The sequence below is a fragment of the Notamacropus eugenii genome, chromosome 3 (assembly GCF_028372415.1).
Source record: "Notamacropus eugenii isolate mMacEug1 chromosome 3, mMacEug1.pri_v2, whole genome shotgun sequence".
Lineage (NCBI taxonomy): Eukaryota > Metazoa > Chordata > Mammalia > Diprotodontia > Macropodidae > Notamacropus > Notamacropus eugenii.
This window is the reverse complement of record NC_092874.1, coordinates 329,870,059-329,897,307: the sequence shown is the minus strand read 5'-3', so window position 1 is coordinate 329,897,307 and position 27,249 is coordinate 329,870,059. Positions and strand designations below refer to the sequence as shown.

General features: G+C 40.5%; 1 protein-coding gene across 1 annotated transcript; it reads right to left on the bottom strand.

The window, feature by feature from the left end:
• Positions 1-232: 232 nt before the first annotated feature.
• On the bottom strand, positions 233-7,858 carry LOC140496766 (procathepsin L-like). The gene is made up of 8 exons (XM_072596936.1): positions 7,625-7,858; positions 5,109-5,243; positions 4,655-4,780; positions 4,403-4,558; positions 3,983-4,207; positions 2,797-2,962; positions 1,862-1,973; positions 233-1,089 (listed from the first exon to the last, which is right to left on the bottom strand). Exons 2-8 carry the CDS (start codon positions 5,232-5,234, stop codon positions 990-992), a joined length of 1,011 nt encoding a protein of 336 aa, XP_072453037.1. The 5' UTR covers positions 5,235-5,243; positions 7,625-7,858; the 3' UTR covers positions 233-989.
• Between the last annotated feature and the right edge of the window lie 19,391 nt (positions 7,859-27,249).

Sequence of the window (27,249 nt, the reverse complement as noted above, 5' to 3'; positions counted from 1 at the left end):
AGCTACACCCAGACTACTGATTTGCACTTCAGTCAGTATATTGTAATAAGACAGCATAAAAAATGTTGCATTAAATCCCAGAAACCATCTGTAGCCACTGACTGACTCCTAACCTAGTAGCTCTCCTCTCCTGTTACAAAATTTAATATGTTCAAGGGAATCAGCTCTTTGAAAATTCATATATAGTTGCGGGGGATGCCCCCCTTAAAAAAATTAGTCTTGACCAAAAAAGTAAAAAGGAAAGATATTTATTCAGCTTTCTTGAGAAAAGACACTCCCACCTGCACTCAAGATGGCGATGGCTTAGGAAGGCAAGACTGCGCCCTGCAAAGCAGTTTTTATAGACCCTGACCACAATACCCCCATCCTAACTCCCTTCTTCTTAGCCCATTGGCTGAGCCTTGAGGGTACAATCTATCCAAGGAAAATCTACCCCAGCAACAAGGAATAAGTATACAAGAGTAATTTTTAGAAAAAGGGAGGGTAAGGGACTGAGCAACTTCTGTTCAAGGACTGACACATAATGTGGAGTAATGTCGAGGAAAGGAGATAAGGGAGAGAGTAAAGGCAGTCTCTGTCAAGGACTATCTTGTAGCACAAAAAGAATTTTAAGGAAAAAAAAAACAGACTCTCTATTGTTCCTGTTTCTCAGGATCAGGTGAGACAAACAGGGCTGACACAAGGGGCCCCTAAGAGGTTTTCACTAAATATACCTATTCTACTTCCTGAGGGATCTTTACTATATATACCTATTCCACTCATAGTGAATCAAGGTTTATTGAAAAAGGTAAAGCTCTTTATACAGGCATTTTTAAAATGAAAATTTATAAATTTTTGAATTAAACAATATTACAAGCTATTTATAACAAAGTAGTGAAGCGTCAGAAGAAACTCAAGTTATGATTTGGATCCTGGGAGATTCAAGTGTTTGATCCCAAATGATACAGCTCAGGTCTCATCTCTCTGTGAAGGGGTCCTCTTCAGTCATGTCATACTTCAGGACAGCTGGCTATTGTCGCTATTCCACAGTGGTTATTCTGGTCCCTGGCCATTAAAATGTACCCCTTGTCACCCCACTCTTCACCCCAGCTGAAAAGAAAGTTAAGTATTGTTTCAGAGCACCATTCAAAAACATACTTTTACTGTAGGGGCACAAAGCATTCTGACACATAATGTAACTGAATTCAGAAAATGAGTTGGACTTTTTAGAAAGCAATGAAAATAATTGCTGGTGACAACGTTGTTGTTGTGTAGATGACTAATTGTGATCAACCCTTCATGACCCCATTTTTAGGTTTTCTTGGCAAAGATAGTGGATGGGTTTGCCATTTCCTTTTCTGGCTCATTTCCCAGATGAGGAAACTGAGGCAAACAGGGTTAAATGACTTGCCCAGCATGATACAGATAGGAAGTGTCTGAGGTCCTATTAGAACACAGGTCTTCCTGATTCCAGGGCCAGGGCTCTGTATCTACTGCGCCACCTAGCTGCCCAATTCCTGACAACCACTCAGTTGACAATAAGCACTTTCAGATTTACCAAGTGCAATGCTTTTCCCATAACATTTTCAGAGTAAGCCTGACAACAACTATATTAGAATAGCCCAACAAACTAGGCAACAGGAAATTTTTTTTGTACTCTCAAGTCATCAGTGGTCATGGAAACTATGAGGAACCATTGGCAAACTCTCAATCTACTATGGATCTTAAAAACAGGGCCCCTTCCACCCATGAACATCCCTTCTCCATTTCATAGTATCCCAAGAACTTCACTCTTCTTACCCCTCCCCCTTTCTTCAAAAGGAAATAACCAGAAACTAATAACAAACAGGTCACTGACATTTGAGGCAAGGTGTTGATTTACCTGTTCTTGACAATCCAGTATTTCTCTCCAGTTTCTCTATTGACATCATAGCCCACAGCCAGCATGGCATGATCTAGCGCTTCACTACTGCATTTTGGTTCATAATAAACACCTAGGATATTCAAGTGAAATGTGAACTGATGGCTCAGGAGAAGAAAGTAAGGTTGGTGACTTTGCACAGCCCTCCCTCACTCAAATCAAAGTCAACTACGAGTCATTTTTTCGTCTTGATGTCATGATCTTCTTTAAGAACAAAGGACAAACACAACCTGTGAATAGTAACTCCCCTCTTCTCTTCTTCTTTCTTCTCTCCTCCTCTCCTCTCCTTCATGGCCAAAAGCTGCCTTTTTCCTTTGGGTTTACTGGCTACATCTCTTGCTCAAAGATCAAGCCTTAAACCCAATTCACTCTGGAGCTCATAGACTGGACAACAAGTTCCCACCCACATAGCACAGAGCAAATGAAATTACTAAACAGAAATTGTTTCTCTCTTACCCAGGAACCCTGATGGTCTTTCCCTTCCAGTTTGATTTTTTATTTTGATTAAAGAGCTTGTCCCTTTAGTAACTACATAAAGAAGCCTATTCATTGAATGAATGTATCTGACTCAAAGTGAGAATGTGGTAAGACCTTACCCTGAAAGGGCAAGAGTCTCACATTGCATCCTGGGCCATTTCCAGCTGACCTAATGAATATCAGGTCACTGGACCCAGATGGCTCAGGAAAAGAAAGTGAGACTGGTGACCTTGCACAGCCCTCCCTCACTAAATAAAAGTCAACTGCAAGTCATGTCATCATCTTTATGTCATGGTCTTCTTTGAGAACTAAGAACAAGCACAACAACAAGAAATATGAACTTGAGAAATGCTGACTAGTGAATGATAGTAATATGGTGAAGTGCATTGTTACAGAAATAAAGAAGAACAAATGCTTACCAGAGTGATAGAACCTGAAGGATTCATGTGCTGCATCAACAGCAACAGAGATGGGCCCCATGGTTGCCAGAGCCTTTGCAAGAATCCTTTCATTCCCTGATGGGAGGTCCACATATCCAGTGACAATAGCACTGGAGTATTCTGGCTGATAATGACAGCTGCCATACTTTTAAAATGAAACAGATAAAAGATTTGGTCTAATATTATTAGTGGCATTTCCCAGATGAATTTAAAACCGAAGGTAACAAAATTAATAAATCTATTGGAAATGTCATCCCACCAATTTATCAGATGAACAGCTCAAAAAGACAGCTGAATGTGGGTGGGTAAAGGACTATTTTAAAGTCACTTTGAAAGAAGGGAGCATAGGGTAAAACAGAGGGCTGGTAACATTCTTACATATCACTCCTAAGTCAATATGCATCGCACATGCACTCTAATGTATGGTTCAGTGGACTTCATTTCTACCTAGGTTTGATACCACTGACATAAAACAACCAATTCATTAACAACTCTTAAGAGCCTAGTAGATGTATCATAGCCTAATGACATCAAGGTTCAAATCTCTCTCCAGTGAACAAGCTATGTGATTATGAGACTGAGCTAGAGAGGTTCTCTGAAAAATCAGGATAATAGCTGTTTGAGGGTCAAATGAGATTAAGTGAATGACGTGCTTTGTTAACCTTTAGGATGATATAACTATCAGCAGCTATTATGCAGTATTAGATTCAATTATCATTGAATTCCCTGCTCCTAAGGAGGCACTTGGGGGAGATAGGGGTCAGGGAGGAATCAGGGTAGGCTACAAAAACCAGAGTGGATTTAGAGTCAGGGATTCTGAGCTCCAATACAGACTTTGTTTATTGTTTATTATCATGACTATGGTCTTGAACCAGTCATTATAAAACGAAGATGCCTAACCAAATGATCTATTGAGTGCCTAAGGCAACACAGTCTAAATCTACATACTTCCTAAGATCTCCTCTCAGTGGGTGATTGCGCACATAGTAAGGGCAACTCATTTGAAGTGTTAACGTATTTTGGATTCAGCTGTAGATTTTAAGTTAAGAAGGTGGGGATTGAAGTGTTCAGTCTTTGTCAGCCTCCTCAACTCCCATTCCCCAAAATGAGACTCTCCTTTCAAAAATAAGTAAACCAAAATGATGGAAAATCCAATAACATGTACCGTAGCTTTATAGGGATAGGATTCCTCTGTATCAATGCCTCCGTTTCTCTTCACATATTCAAAGGCATTATCCACGAAACCACCATTACAACCTTCATTGCCTTCATCCCAAGAGCAGTCCATCAAATTCTGCTCACTAAGTGAAACAAGTTTGCCTGTCTTACGGAACCACTGGCCTTCCAGGGAACCAGTTGCACTAAATGCCCAGCAAGAACCACATAGACCCTGAAAAAATTAAAAGGAAGCACTAGTTAGTTTCCAAGATAATCCTAGTCATCTTTATAAGACAGATCTAAACAGTTTAAAATATGGAAGGGAACTCAGTCACAGATCTGAGATGAAGTCTCTGTTTATCAATCAAAAGCTTCACTGAGTTTTATCTGAGTTATCTATGGATCAAGCTAAAGCAACTTTTAATACCTGATCCTTAACAGCAGTTACATAGCCTTTGTCTCTCCAGTCTACAGATTCAGGGACCTGTTCAAAGAGAGGTTCATGAAACAGAGTTCCATTGGTCTTCCCTTGAAAACTTTTTTGTGTAAAGCCATTCATTGCTTGTCTGAATTCCTCATTGGTCTAAAATGAAGAGAAAGGCGGTTTATGTTAAGTATATTGGAAGGAAAAGATAACTGACTACTCAGTATTAACATTAGATTGTGACAACGGCCCCACCATATCTCCAAACTTGTTCATTTCCATCCAGAAACTATGTTTGCCAGAACTGTACTGCAGATTGTGCATTTCAATCATTCTCAAATTCTTCTCCCATGTGGCTCTCCTCCAGTCATCTTCTTCATTCTGGAAGCAAGTACAAAAACATAAGGTTTAATAAGCTTCTGCTTATATTATTACACATTCAAGTGAAACTACAGCTAGACAAAATCCATCAATAACTCCATTAGCACTCATTTGGGATGGTGGGCACATCCAAATATTGCCATCCCAGAAGGGTTTCCAAGCTCTGATGCTACAGACATCCAAACCCTCTGAAATTCTGTGGGAAAAGCAGCAATCTTGAGCAAATGAAGCTCTTGTCTGGATAAACACTGGCTTGGGAAAGGCCATTTCACTATTCCACCTTGAACATGGAGGAAACGGTTGAGGGAAAACACAGTTTAAAGGTTACCCCTTTATAGGTCCTTCCGTGTTGGGACTTCCATTGTTCCCATTTAGCATCTAAAGTCCTGTTCAGTTGTGGAGCAGCAGCTGCTATCCCCAAGCACAGGGAAGCTAAACACAGGTAGAAGTACATGTTCCAAACCTTAAGGGAAAAAAAGCAAGAAAGGGATAGAAAATGTGTATGATTAAAAATCAAGCCAAACCAAAAGTCCAAGTTCTTGTTTCTTTGGGAAACAAACTCAACCTTCCCAGTACAAAAACAAAATTCATTTCACAAAATATTTATACATTGTCTAGTTACATCCTAAGCATTAGGTGTGTGGCAGGGTGGAGTGAAAGCAAATACAAGAGATATAATACTGATCCAGAGTTTTCAGGGAGTTTAGACATAGGTGACACAGTGGATGGAGGGCTGGCCCTAGGGTCAGGAAGACTTCAGCTGAAATCCTGCCTTAGAGGCTTAGCAGTTGCTGTAGGGCTGTAAGCAAATCACTTAACCTCAGACATCCTTAGCCTCAGTTTCTTTATCTTTAAAATGGGGATGGTAACACCACCTACCTCACAAGGTTATTGTGAAGATAAAATGTAATACTATTGGCAAAGCACTTTGGAAACTTTAAAGCACTAGCTATTTTTTATTTTTATTATCATGATTAACCACTCAGAGGCTGAGGTTGAACACCTTCCACTCCTTGACTGTCAACCTACAAGGCCTGTCTCTAATCCAGTTACACTAATAATCTCCTACTCAGCCTTCACTCTCGTTTTCCCAACCTCCCCCAACTAAAGGCAGCTATGAAGAAACTATTACCAAGCAGCAGTCACTGGGAAAATGAGAGAAGGGTGGAGGTTGTAGCTGGAGCAGAGAATAATAAAAGATTCTATCATTCCTATGAGTTCTACAAGAAGGGGTAAGAGGGTATGGGATATGCAGATTTTATTACATTACCTTTCTCCCTCAACCCATCCAATTTCCAAACCATGACAGCTATTATTGTCAAGGATACCACCTTCTTTCCAAAATTCTCAAACTCAGTCTCACCTCCAACTCTTCCTCACCCCACCTCTCCAATCAGTTGCCAAAGCATCTCTCTCATTTGTCTTCACAACTCAATTCAGGCCTTAATCACCTTTGCAAAGGACTTTTGCAATAGCCTTCTAAGCCATCTCTCTGCCCTAAGTCTTCCTCCACTCTACCCTATCCTTAAACAGCAGCCCAAATCATTCTAAAGTGACCATTTGCTCTTATCATGTCCTGTATACTCTAGTGTTTCTATTGCCCCCAGGATTATATTATTTCATTCTTATCTGATCCTTGAAAAAAATTCTATATGTGTTTATTAGCACAGTAGTACAAGTATAATTTACGGAAATGAATGTACATACATATTGGGCCAGTGCTCACAAATTTTTTCCCTGGTTGCCTGAGGGGAATGAGGAGGGAAGGGTTGTTTTACCAAAAGTCAGCAGATGACTCCTTTATTGAAGGCAGGGACTGTCTTTTGACTCTTTACAATGCCTGGCACATAATAGGTACTAAATGAATGTTTTTTTTAAAGCATCTACAACATTTCTCAGCCTCTCCCTAAACCTAATCACCAAATGCCCCCTCTCCAGAACTCAAAACAACTCCATTTCTCAGGAGCATAATCAAGCAACATACTAGCCCAGAAGAGACCTAGATTTGACATCAAGGTTCAGTCCTGACCACTGCCACTTACTGCCATACTACCATATGGGTATGGATATATATGAGCATGGCACTTCACCTCAGGGCCTCAGTTTCCCTAAGGTCCCTTCCAACTCTACTATGATCCTACAGAGTCTAAAGGTAAGACTTCACAGTCGACTGCTGATGGAGGGAGTGAGAGAGGAGGAAAGCCTTTTCTACAGCCCAGTGAGACAGCCACCTCCAGACTTTCAGATCTTCTCAGCCTTAGATCTAAAAGCCCTGCAGGCCAAAAATCCACCTTTTACAAATTCAGGGGTAAGGAAGCAAGTCACACAAACTCTGAGTATCTTAAACTTGTGCATCCAAAACTACTTCTTGCCTGCCTCTCTCCTAACAAGCTCCACCTTTCCAAACAGGAAAGGAGGTCATGTGGAGGTGCCCCAGTGAGGTAGGACACCCAACAACTCAAGCCAGGCAAAAGGAACTAGTCTGAAAGCCATGAGCCACCGCTCCCAGCACTAATGCTAGCTTCCTAAGAACCTTCCTGGGAAGTAGATGCTATTAGCTGGTCCTGATTTCACAGAGCCTCAGCAAAAGGTGACATCCTTACATACTCAACAGCCCCCCATTCCCTATTCAGGCAGAACCCACACTCCTGGTGAAGCTCTGCTCACCCAGCCCCATGCCAGCAGCAACAGCAACTACAAACTCTTCCTTAACCTCCCCTTCCCAAGCTCAGGCTCTGTCCTTTTTTTCTCCTCCCGTCCTGGGGGTGCCCCGGAGCCTAAGGAGTTCGCCACTTTCCGAGCCCTTCCCTCGGACCCAGGAGCTGCTGCTCGCCCATCCCTCACCTGAGTGTCTCAGCAGCGGTGGAACCTGGGGAGAGTCGAACCACGAAGGACACTTGGGGGTCCTGGAGTCAGCTTGCTCAGCCCTGGGTCCAGTGGCTCCTCTTTTATGCGAATGTCCCAGGCTAAACTTGCCTGGTCCCACCTCCCATAGTAGCCACTGGCTGTGTCGGGATGAAGGGGTGGGGCCGCTGCTGAGCAGGAGACTCCCTGGGGCATGGTGCTTTCAGTGTCTTCAACCTGTTGGGTTTTGCTGTTGCCTTAGGGATGGAGATGCAAAGGGGTGGGGGAGGGAAAGGGAGGACGTGGATGATCTCAGGGGCTGCTTTCTCTTACTTTGCTAATAGAAGGTGAAAAGGGTCAGGGCTTCTCCTAAAGGGCCTCTGCTTGGCTCGGGGTTTGAGTTGGGAAGTGCGTGGGAGGGAGGAAGGAATAGTCCTGTCACCATGCATTACTGAGATCAGCGGCTTGGCGGAGGTGACCTGGGAAAAGAACTTGTATATTCACTAATTCATTTATTTCAATGTTTAGAGAATAATCATAGAGGTAGGACTGGATGGGATCTTCCAGCCCATCGTTTTATGGATGAAGAAACTCACCATGAGAGTCTTGTCCAAGGTCAAACAGCAAATGGCAGCCCTCTGATTCAAACCCAGGTCCTCTCACTTCCAGTCCTGAGATTTTCTGTCTGAATACTCTAAACCAGGAGATTTACACGATAGGGATCTGAGTCCTCAGGAACTTAATTATGGAGGGGGGTGATAGTTATGGACAGAAAAATATAATATGCTCCAATGAATGAGAGATACTGTAGAGAAGTGTAACAATTTAGTTAGTCAATTTAGACCACTTTGGGAAATGGGGATTTGGATGTGAGGCTATCACAGACAGACTTCCTTGTAAGGATGGCATTGGAATTGAGCCCAGTGGAAGAGAGAGGGTTTCAACTGGCCATGTGGTGGGGACAGCAGTTAGAAAGAAGGTAGGTAAAAGCTTAGAGGTGGGAAAGTCACACAGTTCTTCTGGGAGCTATCTTTTCCAACAGATTTCTCTTCTCTCACAAGTTGTTCCCCATAAGCTGCTTCTCCTACTAACCACAAAAGTCTCCCTTATCCTCAAAAGACTTATCCTTGATTCCTGCTGGCTATCATTCTATATCTGTCCTCCCATTTGTGGATAAACTCCTGGAGAAGTTCATCTACAGTTGGTGCCTCCATTTCCTTTCCTCTCATTCAGTTCTTAACTCCTAGCAGACTGACACCAGATTTCATCATCCAACTGAAACTATTCTCTCCACAGTTGCCAGTGATCTCCTAATCTTGCCAAATCCAACAGCCTTTTCCTCAGTCATTATCCTTCTTGACCTCTCTATGTAGCCTCTGCCACTCTCCATCTCCCTCAGTTCCTTGTTACTTTCTAAGTTTTCATGTCACCCTGCTCTCTTTTGGTTCTCCTTACTCACACCGCTCCTTGTCAGCCTTCTTTGCTAGATCTTCCTCCACTTCTTGCCCTGTGAGGGTCCCCCAAGACTCTCTCCTAACTCCTCTTTTCCCTCTTTGCTGTTTCATTTGGTGATCTCATCAGCTCCCATGATTTCAGTTATTATCTCCATGTAGATGTCTCTCAGATCAACTTGTCCAGCCTCAACTTCTCTCTTAGCTTTTTGTCTTGCATGTCCAAGTGCCTTTTAGACATCTTGAACTGGATCCCATAGATACGGGATTCAACATGTCCCACACTGACCTCATTACCTTTCTCCCTAAATCCTCCCCTCTTCCTAACTTCCCTGTTACCATCAAGGGTACCATTCTCCCAATTGCCCAAACTCTAAACCTCGTTGTCATCCTCTACTCCTCCTTCTCACCTGCCATAGCCAATCTGTTGTCAAGTTCTGTCACTTTTGCCTTCATAGCATTTCTTATATATGGCCCCTTCTCTTGTCTGACATTGCCACCAAGCTGGTGAAGGTCCTCATCCCCTCAAGCTTAGACTATTGCAATGGGCTGATGGTTGGTCTCTCTGCCTCAAGGCTTTCCCCACTCCAATCCATCTTCCATTCAAGCTGTCAAACTGATTTTGCTAAAATGTAGGTATGACCTAATTGCCCCACTATTTGGCAATTAATCCTCTGTCTTTTAAAATCTTTTATAACTTGGGCCCTTCCTGCCTTTCCAGGTTTCTTATACTTGACTCCCTCCACATATTCTGTGAACCAATGACAATAGTGTCCTTTGTGTTTCTTGAGTTCAACACACCATCTCTCAACTCTTTACATTTTTACTGTGTGTCTTCCACACCTGAAATTCTCTTCTTCCTCATCTCTGATTCTCAGCTTCTTTCAAATGTCAGCTCAAGTCCCACTTTGTGCAAGAAGCCTTTCCCTGTCTTCCTTAAATTTACTTCCTCCTCTACATGTTCATCTCTAATTTGATCTCACTATATCTTGCTTGTGGGGCATCTAGGTGGTGCAGTGGATAGAGTGTCAACCCTGGGGTCAGGAAGACTCATCTTCCAGACTTCACATCTGGTTCCCCCACACTTCCTAGCCTTGCGGTCCTGGGCAAGTCACTTAACCCTGCTTGCCTCAGTTTCCTCATCTTTAAAATGAGGTGGAGAAGAAAATGACAAAACACGCTAGCATCTTTGCTAAGAAAACTCCAAATGGAGTCATGAAGAGTCAGAAATGACTGAATAACACCATATTATTTGTATGTAGTTGTTGGCAAGATATTACAACCTCTCCACCCTCTAACAGAAAGCATCCACTATGCTTGGTCTTGTTTTATTTTTTACCTTTCTTTGTATCCCCAATGCTTAGCATACTGCCTAGTATATTGTAGATACTTAATAAAAGTTAATTGTTGAACTGACTGGCCCTGTGTTAGTTTCACTGGAATTTAGATATTGGGTAGTTGTATCAGGTGAGGAAATTGAAGTGATTAGAACAGCAAGTGGTAGTGGGAATTGAGTGAACCACACTGACTCCAGTTCTGGAGCCAGCTCAGTTCCTTTTCTGTTCAATTATGGGTCTAGTTCAATGTCTCTCTTGTAAGAAAATTTTATTCCATTGTGTGAATTGTGGGAGAAATTTACTGCATTATTTGAATCTAACCCTGTGTGAATAGGAAGCTGGACCTCCTCTATCTACTGTTTAGAGACCCTGAAGTTAAACAAATCCTAGGTTTTGGTGACCAGACAGCCCATCCAAAGATTGATGCAAGTTCTCTCACAATTTTACATCTCAAGCAGCCCAAATGCCTTATTTCAAAACTGGTCCTGTACTGATCAATCAGTTATTGCTTCCATGTTCCTTTGATTGAATACAGACTTGTGAGGCAAGTGGGACACCTCCTTTTTGGATTTTGGGGAAATGCACCTGTTTGATCTCCCCTTCCCAACTTACAAAGCCCTTAATCTTTCCTCCAGTTAGAAATCAGAGTACCTGATTTTGTATCCTGGTTAATTGTTTGCTTTTGATTATTTGGTCTTATTTGATTAATTATTTTTAATGCATAAAAGTCTGTCTCCTCCTGTATTTGGGAGTCCGTTGCCAAAGCTGAAAGATCTGAAACTCATTTGTTAAGCAAATGGCATGTGTTCCTTAATAAAGTCATATAGGCAGAAGTTCAAACCTTTGTTTCTTCAGTCATTTCATCTTTCACCCACCAGAGGTATGGTTAGAGTGCCAATTGGATCGTGGAGAGCCTTGAATGCCAGGTAAACTGCAATCCAATGAAAAAAACAATGAATTAAGAGACTCCAATGATTCAGCTCATCCACTATAGTATTTCCTTGAGAACAAGTCACTTGTAGTCTCTGGGGAAGAAGATAAATTTCCTTATCTGCTAAATAAAGGGGTTGTAACAGGTAATCTTTAAGGTACCCTTTAGGCTAAAAAGAATTTATAAGGAATTATATTTTTTAGGTAATTGATAAATTACCAAAATTAGTGCGGAGAAATTACATGACTTGATCATAAGAAAAATTACAAGTCTTGACAGTAGGACTGTCAAGGAGGGAACAATGGGAGAAATATTGCAGACGTAATTAACAGGGTTAAACTGATGAGATTTGGAAGATGTAGGATAGAAAAAAATCAGAATATACTTCACGTAGGTTTGTAACATGAAACACTGGCTGAATGACAATGACAGTCAGGAGGAACAGAATTTGGGGGGACAGTTCCAAACGTGGCTTTGACATGGTTTTCAATACAGTTAGAGAAGAGTTGAACTGTCATTGACTTCTCGTTGGCATTCCTGCCTCTCGTTTCTCTTCTCTGTTTTTATTATTTTTCATATCATTTTTTTCTGTTTTTCTTTATCTATCACATAGCTGTCAATCTGATATTCCAAAAGTGCATACCTACCCATGTGAGAGAATTTAATTTTATGCTATCATGTTAATAGCTAATTATTACTTTGTGCATACCCTTTTCCTTCTGTTTGGGTTGAGACCTATCTTCTGAAAAGGTCAATCGCTGTGTTTGAAGGGCTGGCCTAGTGATGAAATTATTCCCAGCCCCCAAGGCACCTACTTATTTATTAGGTTGGCCAGGACTCACCTTTCCCTCTTACAATGTGAATTCCCTTCAAGGCTGAGCTCAGGTACAACGTGCTAGCTGATCCTGAACCTCTCAGTTATTAGTGTTATCTATACCCTCATACCCCTACATTCTTTCAAAACTGCTTTGTATGCATTTACTTTGTATGTATTTTGAACCTATCTTCACATATGTCCATATCTGCCCCCTAAACCCCATCTATTTAAATGTCAGATAGATCCTTCAAGTCGAAGACAACCTAATTTTTATCTTTGAATCCCTGGTCATTACTCATAGGTTTCCTAATGCCTCTTAATGCTAGTGCCTGCCCTTTGTTGGTGATTTCCAATTTATCTTCTATATTGCATACTGAACATAGTTGTTTGCATGTTGTCTCCCTGCTAGAGTAGAACTCTCTGAGAGCAGGGACTGTCTTTTACCTTTGTATCCTCAGCCCTTCTTCCACTGCCTTATCACATAGAAAGTGCTTAATAAATGTTAGTTGACTTGACTCACTCAGGAGTTCTTTAATTTCCCAAAAGCCTTTCCTTGATCTCTCCATCTCTGCTATCTATTGTCCAGTATGTCCAGACCCTTCCATGGCTAAACTCCTTGAGAAGGCCATCTATAGTGGCTGCTTCTACTTCCTTCCTTCTCACTCTTTTCACTCTTCGCAGTTTGGCGTCTGACACGGTCATTCAACTGAATTTGTTCTCTTCAAAGTTACTAATTAACTCTTAGTTACTAAATTTTTAGTGACTTTTCTCAGCTCTCCTCTTCTTTGACCTCTCTGCAGCCTTTACCACCATTGATCACTCTCCTATCCTTCATAATCTCTAGGTTTTAGTGACACTCTCCTGGTTCTCCACTTACTTGTTTGCCCATCTCTTGTTGGTCTCTTTCACTCGTCAATCTTATTAAATATCCCCCAAGGTTCTGTCATGAGCCCTCTATTCTTCTCTCTATACATTCTACTTCACTTGGTCATCTCATCACCTCCCATGATTTCAATCACAATCTTTCTGCTGATTCTCATATCTACTTATCTAGGCACTGGGTCATCTGGAAAGATATGAGGCTGCAGGTACTAGGAAAGCCAAACAATCACCAGCAACACCACTCTGATTGTCATCTCCCCTCAGACCATGCTAGAGACAGCCCATAATCCTGGGACCAAGAGACATAGGAATTTTAGTGTTTCCTTCCAAGTGCCTGAAGGCATCATCCTGGGAAAGTAATCCCTAATGATGCAGCCTGGTCACTGCTCCTGCAGACCCTACCACCACAGCTACCAAAATTCCAGAAAAATAAAGTACTTGTCATCAGTCTTGACATTGTCAGTGATTTAACATCAAAACTGTGTAATTTTATCAGTGGGAATGACATCAAAGAGGAGGCAATAGGGGGCGGAGCCAAGATGGCGGAGTAGAAAGACACACATACACATAGCTCTGAACCCACAACCCACAGAACCGCTACAGGGGAGTAACTCACGGCGAATTCTGCACCCAGAGGCCACAGAATATTGGAGCGAGGGAGATTTCTGTTCCGGAGAGACCTGCAAACCTCTCGCGGGGGGTCCTTCGCACTGTGGACTGGACGCCGGGACTGGGAGCTGAGTGCAGCCCTGCAGCGGCCGCGACACCATGAGGAAAAGATCCGAACGGGCTACGGGGATGAGATATCCTGCGGCCACGAGAGTCCCTGCACCCACAGAGGGACCTGCAAACCTCTCGCGGAGGGTCCGTCGCGCTGCGGACGCGGAGCCCAGCCCAGACCTGCAGCGGCCACAGCTCCGAGAGGTACAGATCTGAGCAGGCTTTAGGGACGGGATTTCCAGTGACGGCACAAGCCCCTCCACCCACAGGTGAGGGTCAGTGAGAGAGTCTCTTTGGCGGGTCGAGAGGGGAGTGGGGTGCCCCCATGGCTCGGGCCCCCCCCCCCGAGATAGAAGCTGAGAGGCGGCTGCAGACAGGGGCTCCCCAAGCAGGCTGGAGCCTGGATCCATTGTGGAAGGTCTGTGCATAAACCCCCTGAGGGAACTGGGCCTGAGAGGCAGCCCTGCCCCGACCTGACCATCTGAACTTAATTTTCACACTGAATAGCAGCCCTGCCCCCGCGAAAAGCCCTAAGGCGGGAAACAGCATTTGAATCTCAGTCCCCAAACGCTGGCTGGGAGGACCAGGAGGCGAGGTGGGTGTGAGGAGAATATTCAGAGGTCAAGCCACTGGCTGGGGAGAATGCCCAGAAAAGGGAAAAGAAATAAAACTATTGAACGGTACTTTCTCGGAGAAAAGACACCTCCTCCCTTCCTTTCTGACGAGGAAGAACAATGCTTACCATCAGGCAAAGACACAGAAATCAAGGATTCTGTGTCCCAGCCCACCCAATAGGCTCAGGCCACGGAAGAACTCAGAATTTTGAAAATCAAGTTAGAGAGGTGGAGGAAAAACTGGGAAGAGAAATGAGAGGGATGAAAGAGAAACATGAAAAGCAGATCAGCTCCCTGCTAAAGGAGAACCAAAAAAATATTGAAGAAATTAACACCTTGAAAACTAGCCTAACTCAATTGGCAAAAGAGGTTCAAAAGGCCAATGAGGAGAAGAATGCTTTCAAAAGCAGAATTAGCCAAATGGAAAAGGAGATTCAAAAGCTCACTGAAGAAAATAGATCTTTCAAAACTGGAATGGTACAGATGGACTCTAAGGACTTTATGAGAAAGACAGATATCACAGAACATAGCGTGGAGATTCGAAAAATGGAAGATAATGTGAAATATCTTATTGGAAAAACAACTGACCTGGAAAATAGAATCAGGAGAGACAATGTAAAAATTCTGGGACTACCTGAAAACCATGATCAAAAGAAGAGCCTAGACATCATCTTCCATGAAATTATCAAGGAAAACTGCCCTGAGATTCTAGAACCAGAGGGCAAAATAAATATTCAAGGAATCCACAGAACACCGCGTGAAAGAGATCCAAAAAGAGAAACTCCTAGGAACATTGTGGCCAAATTCCAGAACTCCCAGGTGAAAGAGAAAATATTGCAAGCAGCTAGAAAGAAACAATTCAAGTACTGTGGAAATACAATCAGGATAACATAAGATCTAGCAGCCTCTACATTAAGGGATCGAAGGGAATGGAATAGGATATTCCAGAAGTCAAAGGAACTAGGACTAAAACCAAGAATCACCTACCCAGCAAAACTGAGTATAATACTTCAGGAGAAAAAATGGTCTTTCAATGAAATAGAGGATTTTCAAATTTTCTTGATGAAAAGACCAGAGCTCAAAAGAAAATTTGACTTTCAAACACAAGAATGAAGAGAACCATGAAAAGGTGAACAGCAAAGAGAAATCATAAGGGACTTACTAAAGTTGAACTGTTAACATTCCTACATGGAAAGACAATATTTGTAACTCTTGAAACATTTCAGTATCTGGGTACTGGGTGGGAGTACACACACACACACATGCACACACACACACATACATAGAGACAGAGTGCACAGAGTGAATTGAAGAGGATGGGATCATATCTTAAAAAAAAAATGAAATCAAGCAGTGAGAGAGAAATATTGGGAGGAGAAAGGGAGAAGTTGAATGGGGCAAATTATCTCTCATAAAAGAGACAAGCAAAAGACTGACTAGTGGAGGGATAAAGAGGGGAGGCAAGAGAAAAACATGAGGTCTACTCTCATCACATTCCACTAAAGGAAAGAATAAAATGCACACTCATTTTGATAGGAAAACCTATCTCATAATACAGGAGAGTGGGGGACAGGGGCACAAGCAGGGTCGGGGGGAGGATGGAGGGGAGGGCATGGGGAGGAGAATGCAATCCGAGGCCGACACTCATGGGGAGGGAAAGGATCATAAGAGAATAGAAGTAATGGGGGACAGGATAGGATGGAGGGAAATATAGTTAGTCCTATGCAACACAACTAGTATGGAAATCATTTGCAAAACTACACAGATTTGGCCTATATTGAATTGCTTGCCTTCCAAAGGGAAGGGGTGGGGAGGGAGGGAGCTAAAGAAGTTGGAACTCAAAGTGTTAGGATCAAAAGTAATGTTCTTACCACTGGGAAATAAGAAATACAAGTTAAGGGGTCAAGAAAGCTATCTGGCCCTACAGGACAAAAGAGAAGACGGAGACAAGGGCAGGGAGGAAGGATAGAGGAGAGAGCAGATTGGTCACAGGGGCAATTAGAATGTTTGGGTTTGGGGGGGGGGGAATAAAAGGGGAGAAAATTTGTAACCCAAAATTTTGTGAAAATAAATGTTAAAAGTTAAATTAAAAAAAAAAGGAGGCAATATCTTCTATTTGCCTCTTTGCCCTCAAAATCATGATACCTTTGCAACCAACTGGCAGCTGAAAACTTCCATGTATTATCTCCTCCATTAGGATGAGAATTTCTTGAGAGAAGAGTCTGCCTTACTTTTCTATTTATATCTCAAATACTTTGAAAATAGTAAGCACTTAATAAATGTTCTTTTCATTCTTTCATTCATTCCTCACTCCCCTATATCCAATCTGCTACTGTCTTATTGATTCTACCTTCATAAATCTCTCATGTATTCCTTCTTCTTTTCTCTGAAACTGTCACCACCTTGATGCAAGCCCTTACCACCTTTCATCTAGACTACTTCAATGGCTTGTTGGTTGGTCTCCCTCCCTCAAGGCTCTTCCCATTCCAATCCATCTTCCACTCAGCTGTCAAACTGATTTTCCTAAAACCCAGGTCTGACCACATCACCCACTATTCAATCAACTCAGATTCCCTTTTATTCCAAGGATCACGAATAAAATGTTCTGTTTGGCTTTAAAATTTGTCTCCTTCCTATCTGCCCAAGTCTCTTATGCTGCACTCCCTCCATATGCTTGTGATACAGTACCACTATTCCTTGTTATTTCTTAAGCATAACACTCCATCTCCTGACTCTTTGCATTTTTACTGGCTGTTCCTGCTCCCAGAATTCTCATCCCCCTTTTCTCAATTTCCAGACTTCCCTGACTTTCTCAAGTCTCAACTAAACCCCTATCTGAATATAAGAAGCCTTTATGAATCCCCCTTAATTATAATGCCTTGCTTCTGTTGATACCTCCAATTCATCCTCACTATAACTTATGGTACAACGAGGTGGTGCAGTGGCTAGAGTACTGGGTCTAGAGTCAGAAAGACTTATCGTTGTGATTTCAAATCTAACCCCAGATACTTACTGTTTGACCTTGGGCAATTCGCTTGACCCCATTTCTCTCAGTTCCCTCATCTGTAAAATGAGCTGGAGAAGGAAATGGCAAACCACTCCAGTATCTTTGCCAAGAAAATCCCAAAAGGAGTCACTGTGGGTTGGACATGACTGGAATGACTCAAGAAGGCAAGACAAGATCTCTTATTTGCACCTGGCATGTTATCTCTCCCATTAGACTGTGAGTTCCTTGAGAGTAGAGACTCATTTGTACCTTTCTTTATATTCTTGTGCTTATCACAGTGTTTAACATGTTCAATGAGGATGAACATGGCATCAAGGTCAACTACCAAACTGATGGTAAGTTCTTCAATTTGAAAAGACTAAAAGCCAAGACCAAAATGGAGGGAGTGTTAGTGCATGATTTTCTGTTTGTGGATGATTGTTCACTCAATGCAGCCTCTGAAGCTGAGATGCAACAAAGTATGGATCAATTCTCTGCTGCCTGTGCTAATTTTGACCTAATAATTAACACCAAGAAAACACAGATGCTCCATGAGCCACCACACAATCCATATGTGGAACCATCAGTTACAACAAATGGAGAAGTTTTGAATGCTGTGGATAAGTTCACTTACCTTGGCAGTGTACTTTCCATGAGCTAGCTCAGTGTTTGGGAGGCTCTGAAGAAAATTTTGGGAGAGAAGAGGTATTAGACTGACTACCAAACTGAAGGTCTACAGAGCTGTTATGTTGACCTCATTGTTGAATGTCTGTGAAACATGGACAGTCCACCAGCACCATTCTAGGAAACTGAATCACTTCCATTTGAACTGTTTTAGGAAGATTCTGAGGATCACCTGACAGGATAAGGTACCAGACACTGAAGTCCTTGCTCGAGCTGAACTGCCAAGCATTCAAAATATGCTTCAGAGAGCACAACTCCACTGGGCTGGCCATGTTTTTGAATACAAAATATATACTTGCCAAAAAGACTATTTTATGGAGAACTCACATGGGACAGGTAATCACATGATGACCAGAAGAAACAGTGCAAGGACACTCTCAAGGTCTCTCTCAAGAACTTTGGATTTGACTGTGCAACATGGGAGACACAGGCACAGGACGACTCAGCATGGCATACCCACATCAGAAAAGGGTGCTATGCTCTTTGAGCAAAGCAGAATTGAGACAGCACAAAGTAAACACAGGCTGCACAAATTTGGGATATCCACCCCACGTATTCATACAGACTATCTGTGCCCAACCTGCGGTAGAGCATTCTGAGCTTGTATTGATCTGATCAGCCACAATTAGACACACTGAAATTTCACTTTATCATGGTGATGTCATTTTGGTCCTATTTGAAAACAAAGGACAACAATCAGCACGTGATGCTTAGCCATTAAATGCTTAACAATTGTTCTTTGGAGCCTCCTTTACTCAACCTCAAGAGCTAAATCAACAGAGGGAATCTGCATGTGAGGCAACTCCCTACACTAAAGAAATCATACATCAGGCAAAAAGAAACAAACAAGCAAATCTCTGTGCTCAAGGTAGTGCCTCAAACTGTGTAGTGCTTTCCTATGTATGTTAACGGGAATAACATCTGTACTTGACCTATCTGGGCTAGGCTATGTTTTCCTTAAAGGGTATTGAAATGTTCTTGATACCTAAATGGAAAGGGCATAGAATCCTGTTTGGTGAATATGTAGGTGGCACAATGGATAAAACCCTGGTCTTAGAGTCATGAAGACTGGAGTTCAAATTGTCTTTTAGTTACTTACTAGTTGTGTGACCCTGAGCAAGTCACTTAACCTTTACCTGCTTCAATTTCCTCAACTGTAAAATGGGGGCTTATAATAGTATCTACCTCCCTGGGTTGCTGCGAGGATCAAATGTGATAATATTTGTCTGTGCCTTGTATATAGTAGGTGCTTAATAAATACTCGTTCTCTCTCTCCCCTGATCATTTATGTACAAAAGCCCAGTAAAAGGGAAGACAAACATGGAATCACTTATCAAGATGGACACAGGCATCTCACCTGCATGACACTTTGGAATAATCAGAGGCTATGAGGTCACACCCAAATAAATCAATGTCCTATCCATGATGAATATTATTTACATACTCTCATTAAGGAAACCTTTTATAAAATGTTAGTTGGTCTGTGAATAATTCCTTTTCAGAGCCACCAAACTGACCTGAGAATATTTGGTTCTAGTTGGATGGATTGCATTGGATCAAATTCACCATGGTTGAAGTGGGGGAAAGGCAATGTGGAGCAAGTAGATCCCTGGGTGATTGGATGGCCTAATGCCTTTCACTGACTTAAGCCATGGAGATTCTGTCATGCTTATGACTGAATACTAGAATACTAAATGCAGTGAACCAGGGGGAATAGAAAATAATCTGTAGGCATTTTATTCACTAGAGAGATGTAAATGGGATCTGAGTCTTTGAGAACCATGCAATAGAAAACTGCATTGATAGAAAAGATGAAGGGCTGGACATTTTCTCTGATCCCCTAGACTTCTACAATTTCTCCAGAACAGAAATTATGTACTAATGATGAAACTTCAGTTATCTTCATAATTTAGGATACCTAGAATCCAAACAAAGAAACCCTGAGCTCACTCATCACCCCTTTCCTACTTGTCATGATATTGATTCACATGAGCTCCTAACAAAACCCAGACATCTACTCTATCTTTTCTCTCTCTCTTTCCAGTACCATGGAAATCTGGGTACCAAGCTAGAGAAGCCAGTTCCAGCCTGGACAGATAACCAGTGATCCTCTGCAGTTCTCTGTATAAAGAAGTTCCCTAGGCCCATATAGTCAATTATGGGATGGGTAGCATTCTGCAGGAATGCCAGGAATAAAGGGAAAGTGACAGATATCTGGGCTTGAAATAAACCTCAGCACCACATTCCTCCCCCTCACCCATTGTCACCTCCTCCCAGAGCCCCAGAGACACAAACTAGACAAATCAGTCCCATGATATCAGCCCTCTGAATTGCCAGTGTCTGGCCAGAGAACTGAGGTGACACAGCACACACAGCCAGTGACCACATCCTGGACACCCAGCATGAGAAACTTGGGACAGTGACCACTCTACTCCAGAAAGAGAGCTCAACTTCAAAAGCCAGGAAATAGCCAAACATCATAAGCAAAAAGCAGAAACAGACAACGATCATATATTCTTTCTAAGGGGAAAAGGAAGATCAAAACACATATTCAGAAGAGGACAACATTATTCATATAGCCACACATGAAACCTCAAAGGTAATATGAACTGGTCTCAAATGCAAAAGGCCTTCTTGGAAGAGCTCAATAGGGGGAGGATTCCTACCAAATTCTTTTTATGATATGAATATGGTACTGGTACTGGGTACTGTGGTACTGGGAAGAGCCAAAACAGAGAAAGAAAATTATAGATCAATTTCCCTAATGAATTTTAATGCAAAATTTTTAAATAAAACATTAGCAAAGAGATTATAGTAACTTATCTTGAGGATAATACACTATGACCAGGTAGGATTCATACCAAGAATGCAGGGCTGGTTCAATATTAAGAAGCCTATCAGCATAATTGACCATATCAACAACAAAATAGAAATCATAGGATTATCTCAATAGATGCAGAAAAAGCTTTTGACAAAATACAACACCTATTCCTATTAAACTCACTAGAGAGCACATGAATAAATGGAGTTGTCTTTAAAATGGTAAGTAGAATCTATCCAAAATCATAAACAGGCATTATATATAATGGGGATAAGCTAGAAGCATTTCCAGTAAGATCAGCATGAAACAAGGATGTCCATAATCAGCACTGTTTTTCAATATTGTACAAGAAATATTAGCTTTAGCAATAAGAGAAGAAAAATAAATGGAAGGAATTAGAAAAGGCAAAGAAGAAACAAAGCTATCACTCTTTGCAGATGATATGATGGTACACTTAGAGAATCCTAGAGAATAAAATAAAACAGTACTTGAAATAATAAGCAACTTTAGCAAAATTGCAGGATATAATATAAGCCCATATAAATCATTGGCATTTTGTATCTATTACTAACAAGACTCAACAGCAAGAGATAAAAAGAGAAATTCTATTTAAAGTTACAGTAGACTGCCAAAACAAACCCAGGAACTATATGAACACAATTACAAAACACTTCACACAAATAAAGTGAGATTTAAATAATTGGAAAAATATCAGTTGCTCTTAGGCAGACCAAGCTAATATAATAAAAATGACAATTCTACCTAAATTAATTTACTTATTCATTGCCATATCAGTCAAACTACCAAAAATTATTTTATAGAGCAAGAAAAAACAATACCAAAATTCTTCTGGAAAAATAAAAGATCTAGAATATTATGGGAATTCATGAAAAGAAAAGCAATGGAAAGTGGCCTAGCTGTACTAGTTCTTAAATTGCATTATAAAGCAACAGTCATTAAAACTACTTGGCACTGGCTAAGAGACCGAGTGGTGGAACAGTGGAATAGTCTAAATAAGAAGTCACTATAGTCAATGAATGTAGTAATCTACTGTTTGATAAACCTAAAACTCCAGCTTCTAGGATAAGAACTCACTCTTTAAAAAAAACTTCTGGGAAAACTAGAAAATAGTATGGCAGAAACTATGCATAGACCAATACTTTACATCATATGCCAAGATAAAGTCAAAATGGGTACACAATTTGGATATAAAGGCTGATACTATAAGCAAACTAGAAAAGCAAGGAATAATTTACCTGTCAGAAGTATGGAGAAGGGAAGAATTTATGACTGAACAAAAGATAGAGAACTTTACAAAATGCAAAACGGATGATTTTGATTACATTAAATTGAAATATTTTTATACAAACAAAGCCAATGTAAACAAAATTAGATGGGGAACAGAAAACTGGGAAACCACTTGTACAACCAGTGTTGCTGAAAAAGGCCTTATGTGTAAAATATAGAGAGAACTAAGTCAAATTTATAAAAATACAAGTCATTCCCCAATTGATAAATTATCAAAGGATACGAACAGGCAGTTTTCAGACAAAGAAATTAAAGTTATCTATAATCATACGAAAAAATGCTCTCGATTACGATTGATTAGAAAAATGCAAATCAAAACAAGCCTTAGGTACCACATCACACTGATTAGACTGGCTAACATGACAAAACTGGAAAATGATAAATGTTGGAGATGTGGGAAAATTAGAACACTAATGAATTGTTGGTGGAGTTGTGAGCTGAGCCAAACATTCTGGAGAGCAATTTTGAATTATACCCAAAGGACTATAAAACTGTGCATACCCTTTGACTCAGGGAATGGATATGTAGAGCCTATATCAGATTTCACATTGTCTTGGGGAAGTGGGAGGGGAAAGAGGGGGAGAAAATTAAAAATTCAAAATCTTAAGGAAGTGAATGTTGAAAACTAAAACTTAATTAATTAATTAAAAAATGAAAATTACAGGTTATATTTAAACAAAGCATATTTTATGCAGCAAGAATTTTCAAAACAAAATCTTATACTGTAAGAGGCAAGTGACTAGGCAGTGGATAGAGCTCTAGTCAGGAAGACTTTTGAGTTCAAATCCTGCCTCGGATACTTAATAGCTTTGTGACCCTGGGCAAGTCACTTAACCTCTGCCTCAGTTTCTTCATCTGTAAAATGAGGATAATAATAGTATGTACTTCCCAGGGCTGATGTGAGAAGCAAATTATATATATATGTAAAGTGATTAGCAAACCCATTTAATTTGTTATTATTATTACTGCTTCAAAAATTCCACTGGCTGATATTTTGTTCAAAAAATATTTCCTTGTATATTTTAGCTGTCAAGTTTATACCTGTCCTGCTTGCCACCAATATTTTCTCCTGTTGATATTTTGTTAATTTTATTGCTGCTGTGTTCAGATTTCTTTAAAAGCTCAACTATATTGTTAAATCTTGAAGTCAAGTCCTTGTGTCTCTTAATAAAACATTTCCATCTTTATAAGATTCTTCATTTAAATGAAAGCTCATCACCATGTTCCTAGAAATGACACATCTATGCTAGCACTAGTCACTATCCTTTAATGTTAACTGTCTATTCAATTTTTTCAAACTTTCTCTCATGGCATCTGAACTGGAGATTGTAAGGTGAAAAGTATAATAAGGATCCACAAAAAGGGAAAGGAAAACATGGTATATAATACTGGGATAAAGATCAAAGAAGAAGAAACAGACTATGCACAATTTAGCCCCAAAAAAAGTACTCTGGTAATAATAGCAGCTTACATTTGTGTATAGCTCTAAAGTTTGCTGAGCACCATCTAATCCCTGCAGTAGCCTCTAAGATAGATAAAGTATTACAGATTTAAGACTGAAGTTCAAAGGTATAAAGTGAGATTTCTTCACTCATAGGATTGGAAAACAATAGACAGGAACCTAGTTTTTTATTGCATATGTAAGTAAAAATGTTTTATGGAGGAAAGCATTCAGCTATTTAACTTGGGACACCAATAACATGCCTTCTATTATTCCAGTGGAAAATGATGTTAATTTTCCTGTCTTATCAGCCAGCTATGGAAAAGAAGCTCAGAGTTTTGGGAGAGAAGGTACCAGAGAGAAGGTCAGGAACCAGAGGGCCAAGTCATCTGCCACCATCAAGTCTGACAGATACTTCAGGTTCTGAGTTGACTCCAGAGTCATTCTGTTTCCTTTCTTTTGTTAAGCCTTATGGATTAGCCTGCTAATTTACTTTTGTACTTTTTTCCCAGGCAATCAGGGTTAAGTGACTTTTCCAGGGTCACACAGCTAGTAAGTGTCAGAGTCCAAAACTGAACTCAGGTCCTCTAGAGCTGGTGCTGTATCCACTGCACCACCTAGCTGCCTCATTTCTGCTTTAGATAAGGGTTTAAAAGTGTTCCTAATCTTTTTTTACTCCAGAATCACTTTTCTGTTCAGATAGATCCCATAAGAAACATTTCCATGTAAGTTACTTGGCTTTAGGAAAGAATAGAAGTCAGTCACATTCCAATGAAAAAATAATTTCTGGGAATCTTGGGCATTTTCCCATAGGAGAAAGGTGGAAATGGGGGCTCTGTGGTAAAAATTAGAAAAGAGCACTTTCACTGGGGACTCAGATAAGTCCAGCATTAGCACTGGGAAAAACAGAAATGAAGAAAAAGGAAGAGCAGGCTTTGAGATCTTAGTTTCAGGTCCATTCCATCCCCCCTTCCATCTGACTAGGCATCAGTACAATGGTCTGAAAATACACTCTGAATCAAAGTTAGGACACTCTTAGGTTACAGTTGGATAAAGGGGAGGATGGAAAACATTCCCAATGGAGATCAGGGTTCTTAGGGTCCCTAGGTCAGCTCTCCCATGGTAACCACAGGGAGGAAAGGACACTTCTAAGTCAGACAGCAGCTAAGGAATTTTACTTTATCTTATAGCTCAGCTGATCATATCTCCCTAACGTTTCTCTGAATCAGAGAGTGCCTTAGGGCAGATGGTCAGTTTGTTTTGCACAGAATCCAGCACATTAGAAGACATAGAATAAATACTTGGATGCTCTCACAGAAAAAAAAATAAGCTAATGCACACTGAGCACATGGAGAGAGTTCAGACTTCTAATACTACTTACTTATACAATGCATTAGTACACTTATCCCTTCCACATCGAAAGGCTTAGGGGTACAGCACCTCCAAGATCTAGAAAATATATGTAAAATACTTTGATTCTCCCTTCATACCAAAGAAGAAGTCAGAACTTTTTTCTTTTATGGGGTGTTTACATTACCTTATTGTAAAATTTGGGTTAAGTTGTTGGCCATAGGCTATATTTTACAATGCTACACATATATTTTATGTATTGCTTAGTTTCTAAACTTTTTCTGTGTAGTCAGCTGGTTTTCACGGGTTGGCTGCAGAATCTACAAAACTCCTCCAAATTCCCATTTAATTTCTTATGCCGACTCATCATATATCAAAACTGTGATGGGGAAAACCACAATGTGGAAAAAATAACTAACAAAATAGTCCTAGTGTTAATAGTTTATGGCACCTGTTAGGACCTGAATATCATGTATTGATGGAAAGTTATTGGGCTAGCAACTGCCATGAAATTGAGTATGCATTTAGGTCACTAGATTATAAAACTAAAGGTATTTAATTGTGTTCAACTCTTCTTAGATTCAGTTTTCCTGGAGTCTTTGTTTCCACCTTTAGCGTCTCTCTTCTCCCTTTTGAGCTTTTCTTTATTGCAATATAAATAGGGAATGAGACACACAGCAAGAGGTGACCAGGATGGCATTTAATGCAAAGCTTGTGCTCTAACTTCCAAGTGAGAGCAGTTATCATTTCTGCCAGGGTTGGGGGTAGGGTGGGGAGACATCCAGGGCCCATGCCAGTGGTCACTCTCCAAGGGTCTCCTGTCAATACAGGTATCTCTATCACCAGGGTTAGGGGTGCAGTGCCTTTTCAATCTGGAAAATCTACTTAAAATTGTGGTTCTCCATTTAAATTAGAGAAGTCTGAATTGTTGGGGTATTAAAAGATAAAATATGTTGATATGACACAACACTAAACACACATTCTATGCATTTATGAGTTTCTAAACATTTTCTGTATCATCCACTGGCCTTTGCTAGTCCTCTACAGCTTCTGCAAAACTCTCACCAAACTCCTATTTAATTTCTTATGCCAAACTGGGATATATCAAAATTACCATGGGGAAAGTCACCATTTGGAACTGCACTGTGTTATTGTCTAAGTTTTCTTGTAGTTAATGTTTCCTTTATGGATTTGGATCCTAAGGCTTTTGGAGCACATAAATTTATTACTAATATTAGTTAAGAAACTAGACAAAGTATATAGTTCCTTTCACCATAGTGTAGTTTTCTTGTATATTGTCCCTTTTAATTTTCTGAGAATTTTCTTTCAGTTTGTTAGAGAAAATGAATACAATTTTTGCTTTTTTGGATTCACTTGATATGGAGTAAATATTTTTCCATTCTCTTAGTTTTATTTTGTGTAGATCTTTCTTTAATAAATGTGGTTCTTTTAAGAAACAGATTATTGCATTTTGTTTTTTATCTAATCTTTAAATTTGCATTTAAAATAGTTAACATTATGTTCATATTTTCCTCCATTAGCATTTAATATTGGGTTTCAACAAGGTATAATTTTTTTTTTGCCTTCTTCTGCTGTAAGCACAGTATTATGTTCCTTCAGTTATTCTGGCTTATTCATTTTAAGGTGTCCTGTGCTCAATAGCTCTCTTGCTTTCCATGGTGATTGTTCACACCTGTTATCTTTCTCTCTTTGGAGTCTTGCTAAGTAGTTCCAATTTCTTTCCTGTTTTTATGTGATCATTTAATTCTTCTCTTTTTTCTCTCTCAAATAGATTCCCATTTCCTCTCCAGTCCTTCAACATCTCCTGTTCATTTGTTTTTTATATGTCACTTTTGACATCCCTTTCCAGAGAGGATTTCTCTCATTCTCTTCATTCTCCATCTTCCCTGTCTGGTCTATGCCCTCATCTCTGGTTTCCAGCCTCTATTTCTAGTCTCTCTCTATTCTCTAGATTCCTTATGAAATCAGAACTTCTAAGGTGTCCATTCTGAGCTCTTCCCCTCTCGGTAGTTTTACCCATCGCCTTGTAGAGATTACTCACAAGATTCCCCTTTTCCATTGTGCCTTACTCCCAGAACATGGACAATTCCTACATGGGACAGAGAAGACACTTCCATGTAGTAAAGAGGTTATAGCCAAAGGAGGGAGACAATATGCAAACAACTATGTTCAACATGCAATATAGAGGATAAATTGGAAATCACCAACACAGGGCAGGCAATGGTAGCAAGAGGGATTAGGAAACCTGTGACTGATGACCTG